The following is a 16,614-nucleotide window of genomic DNA, read 5'->3' as shown; positions in this document are numbered from 1 at the left end:
TCTGTATGCAGTCCATCTAGCCTCTTTCCAGAAAAATATGGAGAGGAGGTAGATCTAGAAGGATCTATATGGCCGCTGACGGTGTGGTACTGATGGCACCACTGATAGCCAGACAAGCCTGTCTCTCTGTAAGCCAGAGAGCTTCGCTTGGGGCATTTTTTGTAAAGCGTTCGGCCACAAGCAATTGCACCATACGTGATCATTGGTCTGATAATCATCACATAAATCCAATGGAATTGTTTGGGACCTAAACCCCAAGTTTTACCACAAATCCTTCGACATGTCCATAGAGACAGTCTGGCTTTGTGTAAAACTTTTTCCAAGTGAGCGTTCCAGGTGAGTCTTTTATCAAGGAAATGTCAAGATATTTCACCTCCGTTCCAAACGGAATGACCACACTATTGAGGGAAAGTGGTGTTAGATCATTCAATTTCCTTCTCTCGGTGAAGGGGATTAACACAGTTTTGCTGGGGTTGACAGACATCTGCTCCCTCAGGCTCCAACTATAAACAACGTCTAACGCGCTTTGGAAAATATTACAAGCTACCCTTCAGGACGTGGATCTTGCCAGGATGACAAGGTCATTAGCATAAGCTTGCAGATCAACTTTTTTTCTGTCGAGGGCATCAAGCAGACTATCCACCAGGAGCGACCACAGAAGGGGAGATAGTACCCCACCTTTAGGGCAGCCCCTGGTGACCATGAACCTGATAGTCTCGCCTTGAAGAGTAGTTGCAGTTATGTTTACTAGCATGGCATAGATCCAGCCAGTTATGGTCGATTCTATACCCTTTCTAGCCAGAGAGAGAGATTTAGGTTGTGCATTGTCAAATGCTTCTTCAATATCAAGAAATACAGTAACCGCAATCTCCTTGTTGTCAAGGGATTGGGAGATTTTCTCAACGAGGTTGTTTAATGCTGAATCTGTCGATTTGCCGGTTTGATAAGCATACTGGTGATTATTCAGTGGAGATATGTCCGTATATATATATATATATATATATATATATATATATATATATATATATATATATATATATATATATATATATATATATATATATATATATATCCTCTAAAGTCCTTTCAGCAGGAAGGATGTAAGGCTGATTGGTCGTACCGATTTGGGGTGTGGGTCACTCCGGCCCACTTTAGGTATATATACCACCCTTGCTGTCAACCAACTGGATGGTAAGTAACATAGGATTAAAAAAATATTTTTTATGTAAGATAAAAAAATTGTTTGGCAGAAAAATCTCAAAATCTAGCTACTTTAACGTCATCTAGCATCATCAGTGCTCACCAGTGAAATATATTTTAACATTTGTTGTTGCAATTCAATAAAGCATATTTTAAATTTTCGAAACTTCATCGTATGTAATAATTTTTATAAATTAATAATTCCAGCCAAGCATTCAAATATAGTTCTCATATAGATTCATTGTACTGACTCTTATTCAATGGCATAAATGCGAGCGAAGCCGCGGGTAAAAGCTAGTGTATATTATAAATTGATTCTGATAATTACATTCTGTGTTGAAATTACATAATTTGTTGGCCATACATTTTTGAAAGACTTGACGAAAAATAATCTGGGCCTACTGACATAGGTGGAATCAATGGGGCTCAGCCACTCCAACACTTTCTGAGGAGGTATTCATAAAACGAAGACAAGTTCATATTCAATTAGGTGCATAGTTATTTCCTGTATAGAATATAGCAGCCTTAGGGTATCTATATGGGCGGAGTTCCATCATTTCAAAGTAAGTCTACTTTGAGTCTCATCAGGCTTTAGAAGTTGCTATAAATGCTTGATGTATTTTCTGAGTCACAAAATTTCAACTAAGTCACTTTATTTTAATCTAATCCAGTAATCACTTTGTATTATAATTCAAAACCAATGAGTTTTCTGCTAGAATGAACATTTCTGCATTATAAATATTTAATAAGCATTACACAATCTGATTTGAATTATTCTTGAACAATAAAGTCTCATTAAAACAATCGATTTGTTCTGAACAGGTAATTATGTCTCACCTGATTTCTTTTACTTTAATCAAAGAAAGACAAGGTCTGATTCATGTGCTGTTATATTTTTATCATAGGTACAAATGATGTGAATCGACGTGAACTTTGATGACACTGGTAAGTCTAATTTCTGTCTAAATTTGGTTAGAGAGCTATTGCGAATTTCTTCTCATTTTAAATGGTTTTTGAACCATATCAGTCCTTGTTCTCCATGTCGAAAAACACCGTATTGACATATTTTGAAAATGAGCCACGTTGAAGAGGATCAGTTGACTTGTGATATATTATAGTAAATAGAATTTGTTTAATTTCAAACCTTGTATTTTTTTTAGGGTTTTATCAACAGTATATGTTTTAAAGCGATACAATGATGAAAAATTGAAGGTAAGGCCGTCATAACAGAGTTTTACAGCAAAAAATGCTACTTCCGATAAAACTGACATCTGTATATCTATTGAAAACCCTTTTTACCCCGCATGCGCTTTTAGATAACTAAGTCTGCATTGTCAGGAGGTGACTAAAACTCTTAGCCATCTCCAAATTATGATATTATTGCCATTCAGCAATACCATGAGAGCAACCATAATGATGAAATCACTCGTCCTACTCGTCTACTCGTAGAGATTATTTCCTGAAATATTTTCAGTTGAATACATCGATTGAAAAACAAAATATCACTTTTTAGATCGAATCAATTTTATCACCTGAATAACGTACGTAAATGGCTAAACTCGAATTCTTCAACAATATGATTTCATTGTTGAAATATATCGTAATGAATGGTAGAATAAATCTAAAACAACAAGCATTTTCCCAAATACCAGAACTGCAATATTATTCTCGTCGCGCGTTTTACCGAATGTCGTCTTCAGGAGAAGAAAAAAACTGTTTTCTGCATGTCCTGAAGATGCCAACTTGGTTGGTGAGATGCGCTTCGAAAATAGTATTTCAGTTCTGGCGTTTGGGAAGAATACATGTTTAAGAAAATCTGTAGATATTCGACATGAGACGGCAAAGCCGGCACCCAAACCACACGACTTACTGCACGTGGTTAGATGTATTAACTGGGTGTCGCGTATTCTTTTTGATCTCAAAGGAATTACTACTACTCAGAATTAATGTTTCAATTCGAATTAAAAATATCCCATTATATCAATGAGTTTCGATTGAGATAGCAAGACTTTTAAATATTATATATCAATTGTTTGTATTCCGGGTGAAGTTTCAATTGAAGAAGTTTCGTATCGTGAGGTTATGTGAAGCAGTGAGGTGTGGCAATTCGTTTTTTATTTCGATCTCTTGTTGTTCATTGTATTGGTGCAATTCTGATGCATTGTTTGGAACCTTTGGTGTAGTAATGAATACTGCTGAAGTTTTTCCCCAACACCAAACCGTTATTTTCAACACCTCAACACGTGTTTTGATCACCAAGTGATCATCCTCAAGAGGAAGATCAAACTGTTTGATGATCTTCATTGTATTGGTGAGTTTTATTTGATTTACATATTCATTTCAGTTATCTCAGCAGGGATAAGGTCTAGCCACTGTCATAATCATAATATCAAATTGAACCTGTAATTTTTTATAAAATCATTTTTGCCAGGTTTCAAAATTTAGGCACACTCATATATGAATATTCGATTTCATTAGTTGGAATCGAAAAAGACAGTGATAGAGATTGAAACTTTGGAAATGATGTGAATAAAAAAAAATCCTATTATAACTGTGTTGCTGTAAGAAACATTTCTAGGGATAGGAACTCAGATCCAACTTGAAAAATAAAGCTTCAGCTGGTTCTGACGACCTGACCGTGAAAATAATCAAATCAATACATAAGCACATCATTGCAATACTGACATACATCGTCAATTTATCTGTTTTTTTTTAAGGGGTGATACCAAAACAGTGGAAGGAAAATAATATGACACCTATCTTTGAATCTGGAAATAGAAAATATGCTAGTAACTGACACGTCATAATTGATCTCACAAAACAGATTGTTGAATGCTTAGACAAGTCATATAAATGTTTATGTATATTTCATGACTTCGCAAAAGCCTTTATTTTCTTTAATGCGCAGATGATAAAGCAATTTCATTAACCTATGAAAACAGGGATTATCTATTCGATAAAGTTGAAAAGGGTCTTATAAAAATCATACAATGACTAAATTATAGCAAGTTATCTCCGAATATGTCTAAAAGTAAATTTATAACATCTTCTTACAATTTTACATACTCAGGTACATTTTGGACAATCGAAACTTAAAACTCATATATAAATTTTCAAATGAATCATTATTTAGATACTGTATGATAATATAGGAAGAATCATATGATAATGCATTAATACTCAGAACTGTATCAAACTCTTAAAAAAAAACAAACGTTTTTCTATTTCACGAAAACCTAGACATCTTTAACATTAACAAACTACATACTCGTATGCACCAATGCTTGCTTTATATGCACGAAAAAACAAAACCAACTATATAACCCAACAAAACTATTCCATCCCGACTTATCACAAACCAATCGATTGAGATACCGTTATTTAGAAAACGGCACTTCCAAAACAGCTTTTTTTATATAGCTTCAAATCTATATATTAAATTACCACTTCAAATAAGCATGTCTACAGAGGAGATGGATGTCGAGTTTACGACTCCAACTGATCTCACTGTAAATTCAATTCAGGAGCGAGTCTACAGAGGAGATGGATGTCGAGTTTACGACTCCAACTGACCTCCCTCAAAATTTAGTTCAGGAGCGAGTCTACAGAGCTGATGGATGTCGAGTTTACGACTCCAACGGACCTCCCTGTAAATTCAGTTCAGGAGCGAGTGTACAGAGGAGGTGGATGTCGAGTTTACGACTCCAACGAACCTTCTTGTAAATTTAGTTCAGGAGCGAGTCTACAGAGGAGATGGATGTCGAGTTTACGACTCCAACTGACCTCCCTGTAAATTTAGTTCAGGAGCGAGAGCCTGTAACAACAATATAAATGGTAAAAATGACAATTATGGCATGAACGGATGAAGTTTGATTTGATGTATAACTAGATCCTCAGAGTAACGTATTATTCAAGAATAGTGACACCTACAATTTAATTTCATGGCTGTCAGTTTCATCACTGACATTTGAAAATGTTGTAGAAACATACAGGGTATAACTGAATAAGTGTAAAACATTTAAGGAGGTGATTCCTCATGGAAAAGATAGGATTTTTCATATAAAAAAACTTCATTGGAGCATCCCTTGTTAAGATACAGCCCCTTAAAGGGGGTACATGGAATTTGTATAACAATTTTTTTCACAAGCACTGAGAAAGTTACAATATTGAAATAAACCTGACGTTTTGTACTACCAAAAAGACACTCACCCAAAAATTTATTTGGTTTACCCCATGGTTGTAGGGGTGGAAAGCGCTACACCTAAAATGTATTTCCAATGTAACTTTCAGTCTTATTATTTGTTTACCATTTAAAAATTCATTTTCGATAGCCTGTTTCATTTTAAACAAAAAATGTCTCTTGGGTTTTTTGCCCAAAATAATCCAATTTGTAGCAAAAACATTACATTACGAACAACTACAGAGATACATCGTCATAAATGCGAACTGGATTTATTGTTATTTTGTAGTTAGTACCTGCATTAAACGATTGAAGGGTAATGAACAAAATCAATTTATTAATAACAAAACACAAAACATATAGAAATCATAGTAATGCTTCAATATGTATACCTTCAGACATTACACATACGTCTAGGTGTCGGCGCATTGAGCCACGTATTCGCTCAAATATTCCTGGAGTCTCTCTGATTACCCTGCATGCATCGATGATGCGGTTTCTTAAGTCCTCTACATCGCGAACAGGAGTACGATAAATCAAATGCTGTAAATGGCCACAAATAGAGAATTCGATTGAGATCCAGGGATCTAGCGGGCCACTTCTGTGGTCCTCCTCGACCTACCCACTGATTTGTATATGTTTCAGTTAAATGCTGACGTGCTACTTGACTAAAATGGGCGGGAGTTCAATCATGCATAAAAAACATATCCCTTCTGCCCGATTGAATCATCCCCAATAACTCCGAGTCACAGGCTAAGAGAAAAACTGTTCTTGATGGTTAGTTTCGACAATAGCGTGAGGGTTTTCATCAACCCATATGTGGTAATTATGGAAATTAATAATCTTGTCCCAGGAAAAACTTCATTAGTCTGTGAATTCTATCGTCTTCAGAAAGTCACAATTTCTTCTAATCATTTTCATCATCCAATTGCAAAATTCAAAACGGTTCGGAGAGTCTTGCGGTAACAGTGCCTGTACTCGTTGCAGATGGTAAGGGTATGAGAGTTGTTGCCTTAAAATTCAAAATACCGTCATATGATCAATATTTAGCTGGAAAGCAATCTTTCTAGTACTGGTAGTAGGTTGTTCTTCAATCAAATCGAATACTGCTTCCTCAAGCTGTGGTGTTCGTACTTCTCGATGGCGACCACAATCCTGCGTTCTTTTGTCGAATGAACCATATTCTCATAATCGTTGATGGAGTCGAGCAAATATTCTATGTGAAGGATGCTGCCGTTGAGGATACATTTCAGCATATCTTCTAGAATCTTCTAACCCATTCCCCTGCGACAGACCGTAAACGTAATGCAAATCAGTCATTTCCTCATTTGTGTATGCCACTTTAATAACAAGTGAATTATTAAAGAAACAAAGTAACAAATAAAGAACAGAACAACAATACACAATTAGTATCAATTCAATTTCGAAAATCCACAAACTGTAGGCGTGGATGTAGGCGTCATACCAATTTAATTGTCACTATCGCTAATACCGACCTACTAGATAGATTAGTTTCGTATTTTCGCATTTATACCGATGTATCTCTGTAGTTGTCCCTAAAATAATTTTTTGCTGCGAAGTGGTTTATTTTGGGAAAAATACCCAAGATACATTTTTTGTTTAGAATGAAACAAATGATAAGACAAAAAGTTACATCGGAAATAAATTTTAGCGGTTGCGTTTTCCACCCCTCACAACCATGGGGTAAACCAACTAAATTTTTGGGTGAGTGTCTTTTTGGTAGTACAAAACGTCAGGGTAATTTCATTATTGTAACTTATTCAGTGCTTGTGAACAAAATTGTTATATAAATTTTATGTACCCCTTTTAAGGGGCTGTATCTTAACAAGGAATGCTCCAATGAAATTTTTTTATATGAAAGATCCTTTTTTTTTCGATGGGGAATCACCTCCTTGAATGTTTTACACTTATTTAGTTACACCCTGTATAATTGTCTCAACTTTCAATCTCTTTGATCAGCAACTGACTCAAGGATTCTTATTGTATATAGTCTACATAAAGGTGCTTTACTGAATTCACTTCCTTCTTCATAAGTGACTTGGGATTCCCTAGCTACCAATCGTGCTTTCCTGGTTTCATCTTCTTCAGTTTTGAATCTCCAATGAGTGACAATAACTACTTCATCTTGAGATAACACGGTCAGTGTGAATGTTTTTAACCTTTTCAGTTTCTATTCATGGCTTCTTCCTATTCTTTCCGTTCATTTGCCTCTGCATATTATTTCTGCTCTCCTATCGATTTTAAAAGGAAAAAACATAGTGTAGCAGTGTACATTTCATAACCTTTCGATAATTTTGGTTTTGAAACACATCTTCCAGATCTGATCCTTACTTCATTGTTTTCATCTCTTCCTTCATCTGAACTATTTTCTTCCTCATTGACTATATTTGTTGTCTTACTTTCATCAATTTCTTTTGGATCAGATTCTGTTTCAACCAGGAATGATGTCGTTATTATATTCTTCTGGTTAATTGATATTCCATTTTCATTTGCTCTGAACTCCGTAACACTTTCATGGAATAGAGAACATCAAGTGATCAGTTTTCATTCTGTTGGTAACCATAATCTATAACCACCTCCACAATAACCAATAATAACTGCTTTCGTGGCTTTGGGAATAATTTTATTTCTTTTCGGTAATATTTTCTACTATACACGACAAAAAAGTTTTTCAGTTCACCAATATCATTTCTGCCATTATTGATTTGAGATGTAGTTACTCCTTCAGTTCAATTCGTATACAGAACATTTCAATGCTTCACCCCATGTATTCTGGGAACTCTGGGATCAATAATTTTTGTACGAATCATATTCAGTAGAGTACGGTTCATTCGTTCTGACTTTCCATTCATTTGTGGGCTAAAGCTCATAGTGTACCCCAAAATGATTCCCTGTTTTTTCGCAGTCTTTGGAATAATCTGAATTGAATTCAGTGACAGAAACAATGATATTGTAAAATAAGAATAAATAACTTCGAAATGAAACGGTACCTAACGCGTAACGACGCTAGTTTGTCTGGCTTACCGTTTACTCACGCATACGTCAGCGGAAGGGAGTATCCTCCTCTCTCATCTGGCAGGCGCTCAGTTTTTAGTGCTCGTTAGACATATACTGTTGACAGTATTATGAAAATCTAACCAGCAAGCACGTGGTATTTTTTTATTATGTGAAACATGGCTTAAAAATGATGACACTAATTTTGTGTATGTACATTATTAGTATCATTATTTAATTCTACAAAGTTAACAATTGGCTTATGGTAGCTATAATTATTGAAATAACTAATAACCTAAGCTTTTGTCATGTTGAACAATTTCAATATTGAATAGTTCAACTAAGATCACTTCTGTCGGGAGTCCCGAGACACACACGTTTTCTTTTTCATGATATTTTCTGGAAGAGTTATTTAATATACTTCAATTTCGTTTACAGGAATCGATTATTTGAAGTAAGTTCTATGGCAAAAAGTCCTGAGATATGTAGTATTTTTTTTCATATTTTTTATATTGTTCACCGATCTATATTCGATTTATTCATTGAATTTTTAGAATCCCTAGTAATTCTTTGAATATTCATTTCATCTTTCAAACAGCATCCAAAGTTTTTACGGTAGTTTGTCACGAAAAATCAAAGCCGCTCGTCTATACTCTTGGGGTTTCTTAAATAGTGTTGTGTTTATATTATTAAAATCTGTTTTAAAATCTGTTTTGAAATCTGTTTTTCCGTTTATCAGCTGTCGCCCCCCTACGAACAACAACTCAACTTGTGCGAGCTATGGACTAACGAGGTCTTACCTTTTAACATGTGATTCCTAACACCTACCACCTCTAATAGTAATAATGAGTTCACGAACGGAAATTCCTTTCTCAATAGTGACCTTCTTGGTCGAATTCAAGTTCAAAATGTCACAGATTGTGTTTTTTATTGTACTAAGAATAGTTTAATAAAGTACCATTCTTATGAACACATGTAAACTGGATTGCGAAAGGTGGTTTTTCGGAATATTATGAAATGAGGGTGATAGGATTTTTTATTGGTATACCCATAATGAGCATATAATACTTATAGTATCGTGTGTTACGAAAAATTCGCAAAATTCGTCCTAATTTTTTTAATAATATCGAGAATCAGCTCCTGAGTCACTGATGACCTCAAATTGAAACTGGATGATATTGAAATTCATTCAAATATGTTGGTTACATCTAACGAAATTTTGACATCATATTAGAATATGGCAACTACATTCATAGAAGTGACACCTCTGTGAATTCATGCAAGAAATCATAAGTCCTAAGAACCCTTCCGATTCGTGTATTTTTTTAAGTAGACCATGCTCTTTTGGGCAACGAAAATTGTTGGTTTTGGAAGATTGGCTAGTTCATTTCTCAACAAAACGATGATCTAGCTCTTTGTTTTTGGTTTGAGTAATATTTGTGAAATTGACTTAGATTTTTCAGGTAATAATATTATTTTTTTCTGATTCAAAAATCTGTCTCGAAATATATCTTCTTGTTAATAAACTGTTGCCCTCTTATGAACGACAACCCTCAGAAGTGAAATGTGCCCTTACGAGGTCTTACTTTTCAACCGACTCCTAAAACGTAGTGGACGATACGCAGTAAAAATCAATCGTAAGACAGTTTGGCTCAAACCATCGGTCACATAGCGGCCAATTTGATGAATAGAAATAACCACTCACTTGAAATTTTCAGATATTCATTTTTTCCGTGATTATCTGGATGATTATTACTGGTTCAGTTGGCTGTTGGGAGTTTCATTTTGACTCAACGTGTATGACGAGCTCTCAATCATTACCTCACAGATAATATCAGTTCATTATTTGCTAACAAAAACTATAACTTTTTGTATTCCCTGAATACCAGTGGTTCATATATTCATTATCGGAGAAATAGGAAGTTTTTATGGTCTACCTATAAATAAAATTAGTGACCTTCAACAAAATTGGAAACGTAATTGAGAATGAAATGACATGTTTGTATTTACGCAAACATGAAATCATGTAAATGATCTATTAGCCCCCATTAGCGGTAATCACTTGAACTAATGAATGGAAGACATTCTAGAGAATTGTAGACAAAAAATGAAAAGGAAAAATTACAATATCAGAATTGGGAAGATGACTAGGATGTTGAGGGTTCAATATAAAATACGATATGTATGACTGAATACTTTTGTGCGCAATTTTCATAAAAATGAGTTTGAATATTTTTAATTCCCAAACGTTTTCTGAACACGAATTGAATACGAATAATGCTAAGTATTGATCCATACAGGAAAAACTGAGCGGGAGTCTTTCCTTTGATACTCGTAGTTTGATACTGTTAGAGATATCAATAAAATAGTTATACCAAAAGTAATTTTACCTTTTTTCTATCATATTGAAGTGACAAATTATACAAGACATAAACCACAGAAGAGTATACTTCACGTAGGACGGTAGCCTGGTGGTTTGACGTGGGTGGTTTGTTCGACATACTCAATCGATTGCTATGTGAACCGGTGGTTCGAACTGCAAGGTCGAACGATCGATTTTCACTTCCCATCGTCCAACTCGTGATAGAAATCACACGTTGAACGGTGAGACCTCATTGGTCCTTATCTCGCACAAGTTTCGAATTGCGAGAGTTGTCGTTGTAGGGGACGACAGTAGGTTAACGGATAACGAATGAATGAGCATTCAGTGGGCCTTTGTGAGTTTTTCCCCACTGAACCTGAAAATTACCTGATATTCTGAGTTGTGTAGAAGTCATTGTGAACTATAGACTAGTGACAGTTCCCTTTCCTTCATAAAAAACATTTAAATTTTATTTCTAGAAAAGTTTTCCATTTGTCCACTTTTTACATTTGAGAAAAAAATATATTCGGTAATGATTAACACAGTTTTGGAAATGGGCTAATACTTTTTTTGATGTTCGTAACCTCTGGAGGGCATTCGATTGCGTTGATTATAACACATCTATCTATATCTATACTGATATAATAAATGTGAAAAATTGTGAGGATGAATAAATTTATGTATGTATGTTTGTGGCTGTTTCCCGCCAAAACGAATTAACGGATGTATATGAAACATTACATAAATACAGAATATACATCATAATAACATGTAGGCTACAATTTACAAAGGTTTCGTGTAATTTATATACCGATATTATAAATGTGAAAGTTTGTCGGGATAGATGAATATATGTATGTATGTACGTATGTTTGTGGATTTTTCATGCCTAAACGACAGGACGGATTGAGATGAAAATTTACATAAATACAGCTCATATATCAAAATAACATATAGGCTACAATTTGAAATGGTTTTGTGTAATTTTGTGAGTCGGAAAAATTCTTGCTCGCTGGGAGCTATCTTGGCGTACCCTCCCTATACCTATGCTTGAGCAAGTCACTAAAGAGATTTGCGGCAATTATTTTCCGCCAGATAAGTTGAAAAAGCAGTTATATAGGTTGAAAAATTATTTGAAAATAGTTTTATAATCAAGTGTTTTTATGGTTTAGAAGGGTTTTTACTTATTGAAAAATTATTATGAAAACCTAATGTATTGTTGTACTCAACTGTCCTCACAGAACAAGCAGGAGCATGGATATCCCCCATATGTTATCTGTGAGATATGTAGAAAAATATGGGCTCTGAATTAATCCACCTACTTCGCCGTGAAAGCTGCAGAGATCCCTTGATTAATTCTTGGATAACGTTTGATTGTTCTATGGATCTCATAGATGTTCATGTTTTCTACTCAGATTTGTAGTTTGAAGAAGTTGAGTTCAAGAATACTTATTTAGATTCTGGTTTCAACTGTCTATGAAATGTATTGAACATATAACACTATCAACTATTACTATTACTTTTTTCCACTATTTTTGCATATGACGGAACTTTTTATTCCATTTAAACACTTGTCTCCAAAAGCTGACCAATTGAAATTTTTTCAAAAGAAAGGGTTTGATTTTTTCAACTTTATGGACAGACAATTTAACAGCCATAGATCAAGTCTATTTGATGCTCGTTTGGTTCTAGTTGCCCAATGACTGTTTAATAAAAAGGCTCCATGCTTTTTTAAAACTGTAATTTTTCATTGAAGCTATGAAGCTCTTATTCGGTTTATATATCGACATCCATAATATTTCCATGGTTATTCATCGACAACATACTGAGAAAATTATCAGTTTTACATTCTTTATCTGAAGGATTGTTTGCACTTCATAATATTCTGACACCTTTTCCTTCAAAATAAACTATAATAATAATAATAAAAATAATAATAAGCAGGGATGACCACTAACCCTCTTGGACTTTGGTGAGTTGCGCCACCATTTACCCGAGAAACTGGTGCAAAACCGGACTAGCAGCCCAGGCGCACCCGGGAAGGAGAACACTCTTCTCCCTGCGGTGCCGGCCGTGGGTCCACTGGGCTAACCACCCGGTGGACCCAACACTTGGTTCCTAGCAATAGAGGAAAAGGCCTCCACAATCGACCCGCTCGGAGGGGTCAGAGGCAAGGTGGTGGATCCCATAATGATGATTTGCCTACCGATGACAACTCTGGCAATGACAACGGACGCTTTCAGTGGACGCATGAGTGAAGAGATAGCCTTATGCATTGCTACGAGAGTAATGAGCCCGCGCGAAGAGGGTACATGGCGAGATTGCATGCTCTGTGGTGTGAAACACAACCGGAGCATGCCGCCTTTTCTGCCCAAAATCTTAGGAATTACGTGTCCTATCTTCGGCGGCAGGGCTATATACCTTCTTCCTAGCATGCTAACGAAGTGGTGGTGGTAGAAGTCTCATCTCCACCCGTTGGCACGGCTGGAGAGGAGACTCGTATCATGTCACCAATAGAGTCAATCAGAACACACAGAGCGCTCCACAGAATTAGGCACTTGAAGCCATAAGAATTGGTTAATTTGGATGTGGACGTTCATAGTGTTCTAACAGAAGAGGCTGACATCTGGCAAATCAACACCGACGTGTATAGCGTCGTCCAATCAGTTTACGAATCAGAAGGACGAAATCCCGGCCTTGCGGTTCAGAAGATTGAACGGCGTGTACACAAGATGGATGCTGAGATCACGTCGGCGAGAAAACACACGTCTCGTATCTAATGTGTGATGGATTACAGGGCGGCCAATAGGTCTTTTACGCCCGCATTGCGGCGAATAGCCGCAATCTACGACGTATCTATCACACTTTAAGTCAAGGCATGCTTCTGACTACCAAGATATGAATGCTAGTGGCTGCTAAGAAGTCACTAGAGAGGCGAGCGAGAAGTATCGCGGAAAACCTCAGGTTCCGCGAGAAACCTTCTCGCTTATTCCAAGAGCTTCCACGTGTTGTGGATAATCCGCCGACCGCTGATTAGGTGGAATCCGTCTGGAAGCATATCTATAAACAACCGCAGCCACTCAACTTAGACACTTCAGCCCTAGCGCAGTTCGAAGCTTTCAACAGAGAGCTCAATGAACTGTGCAACCTGATAACCCCGGATGACGTTCGAAGAACCCTTGTGGGTTCCAAGAACTTTGCTGCTCCAGGCCCAGATGGGATGAACTGAAAAAACTAACAAGCACCCACCGCCATCTGGCCACAGTTTTCAACTCATGCCTTTGCGGAGAGCAGCCGATTCTGGATTGGTTCGTCGAGGGGCGGGCCGTTCTCATCCCCAAAAGCGGATATTTGTCGATACCTAAAAATTACAGAATGCTGTGTTATATGTTGTTTACAAGTATATTATACACACAAATACTCACCGCAGTTAACCGAGTGTTCGAACGGATATATGAGCAGAGAGGGTCGAAGAAAGAAGTTGCTGGATGTAAAGAGAAGATGCTCATCGATAGATATGTAACGCAGAACTCGATACAATATAAGCGTAACCTCTCTATGGCCTGGATCGATTACCGTGAAGCATTTGATACAATATCGCATGAGCTCATCTTGCATTTGCTCAGATGCCTTGCGGTACTCGACAAAATAGTGAGATGCATTGAACAACTGATACCACGTTGGCGAACTCGCTTCACCATACCATCTGGTCAAGCAAGAGTCCAAACAGGGTGGGTCACTTACAGAAGGGATGTATTTTAGGGTGATTCCCTCAGTCTCCTTCTCTTCTGTATCTCACTATTGCCATTATCCGTTGCGCTCAGAAATACTTGAGGGTATAACTGTGGCACCCCCGGAAACAGGAGGTACAAGGTCACCCCCAAATGTGCAATGGTCCATCTCAAAAGAGGACGATGCGGGGACTCCAGCTCGTAGATGGAATTATCCAACACCATATGGGTGCAGGAGAGACGTATACTTACCTCGAGGTGGAACAACGCGACTCACAAGAGGTAACAGCAGTGAAGAACTCTCTCCGCGGCAAGTATCAGCACAAACTTCGACACATCTGGTCATCGGAACTAACAAGGAAAAACAAAGTTGCTGCAACAAATATGCTTGCCGTTCCAATCTTACTCTACTCGTTTAGAGTAGTGAAGTGGACTCGGGAGGATCTGTATCAACTCGACGTAAAGACCCGAAAAATTATGTATCTCTATAGGAGTTTGCATCCCAAATTGTCCGTTTCACGGTTGTACTTCCCCCGACAACAGCGAGGCCATGAACTTTTGAGTTTGGAATGTCTACATGACAGAATGGTACTGCATACAGCCTGTAAAGTCGTCAGGATTCCGTGACCATGAGAGATTAGGAATTGGAGCATTTCTCTTTAGGGCAGCTGCCCGAGCAGCTGATGAACTTGGTATAGTTTTCGACATTGAACTAGGTGTCACCGTCACCGACAACTCTGTCACCGAGTTGGAACCCGTTCAGCAAAATGCTCATATAAAAGCAGCAGAGATAACGTCAATTCTGCGGAAACACTAGGATGAGCCAATGCATGGGGTCTTCTTTTGTAACATTGAAGACCTTGGCTTATCAAAGCGCCTGACTTTTGCTCTCCACAGGTCGAGTGGGCTGAAGTCGGAAACTGAGGGAATCATCATGGCTTGCCAGGATGGTGTCTTCAACACCCTAGTCTACCGCAGTCGCGTGATGGGTATAGAGGTTCCTGACACAAGGTGCAGGACCTGCCGCGAGGCGCCCGAGACCCTAATGCACATGCTATCAGCATGTCCAGCATATGCGGTCTCAGCCTATATCCATCGACATAACGCGGCCCTTAGAGTACTATATTACCATCTACGGCACTCTTATGGTATTGACGAGACACCGGTGTTGCTCTACGCTCCGTTGTGGGAAACGAGAAGTTCCGAATTTAGGGAACTATTCGTTCCCTAACCTCAGGCTCATGCAAGCTAATAAGCCTGTGCTTCTCGACCACCAGAGCAAGACGATATCTATCGTGGAGTTTTCAGCTCCTGGCGAGACGAATATCGTCCGAAAAGAGGAAGAGAAACGGATATAATATCACGATTTCCTCTTCGAAATTCGCACACTCTATCCAGACCACTCTGTTAAGATGGTTGTTCTGATTATTGGAGCCCTCGGTGAAACGATGCCCTCACATACCGGCCTGCTGCACTAAGGCAAAAATCTCAGCCGGACAGATGCAGAAGGCTGTCATTCTTGGCTCACTCCGCTTGCTCAGGGCACATTATTCTCGGATCCAATGATCACGGTGTGGGGGTGGTCGTTGGTTGATGATGCTGGCGCACCCTCTCGAATGTATCGGGGCTTCGGGGGATATGGCCTGACCATCGCATACTTCAGTAAAAAAAATATCATTATTATTATGATAAATGCTTTTATTGAAAGGTTACAAGTACAAAAGACTCTAACCTAACCTAAAAAATGGCAGAATTCAACATCTGCAATTCAACATCTGATCTTCCATCCAACCAATCAGATGAGAACGAAGAATAGTCTTCGTTAGACGCATTCACTACACTTTTCGACTAAAGACAACTTGAGTCACATGAACTATTGCTTGGAGAGCTATGATGATGATGATACTCAAGGTACTGATTGTTTCGATTAGTCAGGAAACAATTCTGGTTCACAAATGAATTCATAATCCAATAGGAACTTCTGAACTTTGACAATTGATAACGGTCATCTTGTTGAAGCTACATCTGTAACATTTGTTGCCATTTATTCAGTTTGTTTTTCCAAATCATCATAGACGGATATAGCATTTAAAAACACGTGCAGATGATAACATTGTTTTATCAAA

The 16,614-nt window shown here is 37.5% G+C and overlaps 1 protein-coding gene across 2 annotated transcripts in view; it reads left to right on the top strand.

The window, feature by feature from the left end:
- The first annotated feature begins 1,995 nt into the window (after window positions 1-1,995).
- LOC111510038 (ejaculatory bulb-specific protein 3) overlaps window positions 1,996-16,614 on the top strand; it is a 35,909-nt gene continuing 21,290 nt past the window's right edge. Inside the window, exon 1 of one of the 2 annotated variants that reach the window (XM_023165896.2) lies at window positions 1,996-2,145. In XM_023165896.2, coding sequence (XP_023021664.2) covers window positions 2,137-2,145 — 9 coding nt within the window. In that variant the 5' untranslated portion in view covers window positions 1,996-2,136. The remainder of the gene's footprint in view (window positions 2,146-16,614) is intronic. The other variant, XM_023165894.2, reaches the window with a different exon arrangement.

The sequence above is a fragment of the Leptinotarsa decemlineata genome, unplaced genomic scaffold, assembly GCF_025532065.1.
Source record: "Leptinotarsa decemlineata unplaced genomic scaffold, Ldec_3_MD MMD2_tig00026299_RagTag_RagTag, whole genome shotgun sequence".
Taxonomy (NCBI): domain Eukaryota; kingdom Metazoa; phylum Arthropoda; class Insecta; order Coleoptera; family Chrysomelidae; genus Leptinotarsa; species Leptinotarsa decemlineata.
Note: the sequence above shows the minus strand (reverse complement) of the source record. Positions and strands in the feature narration are given on the sequence as shown.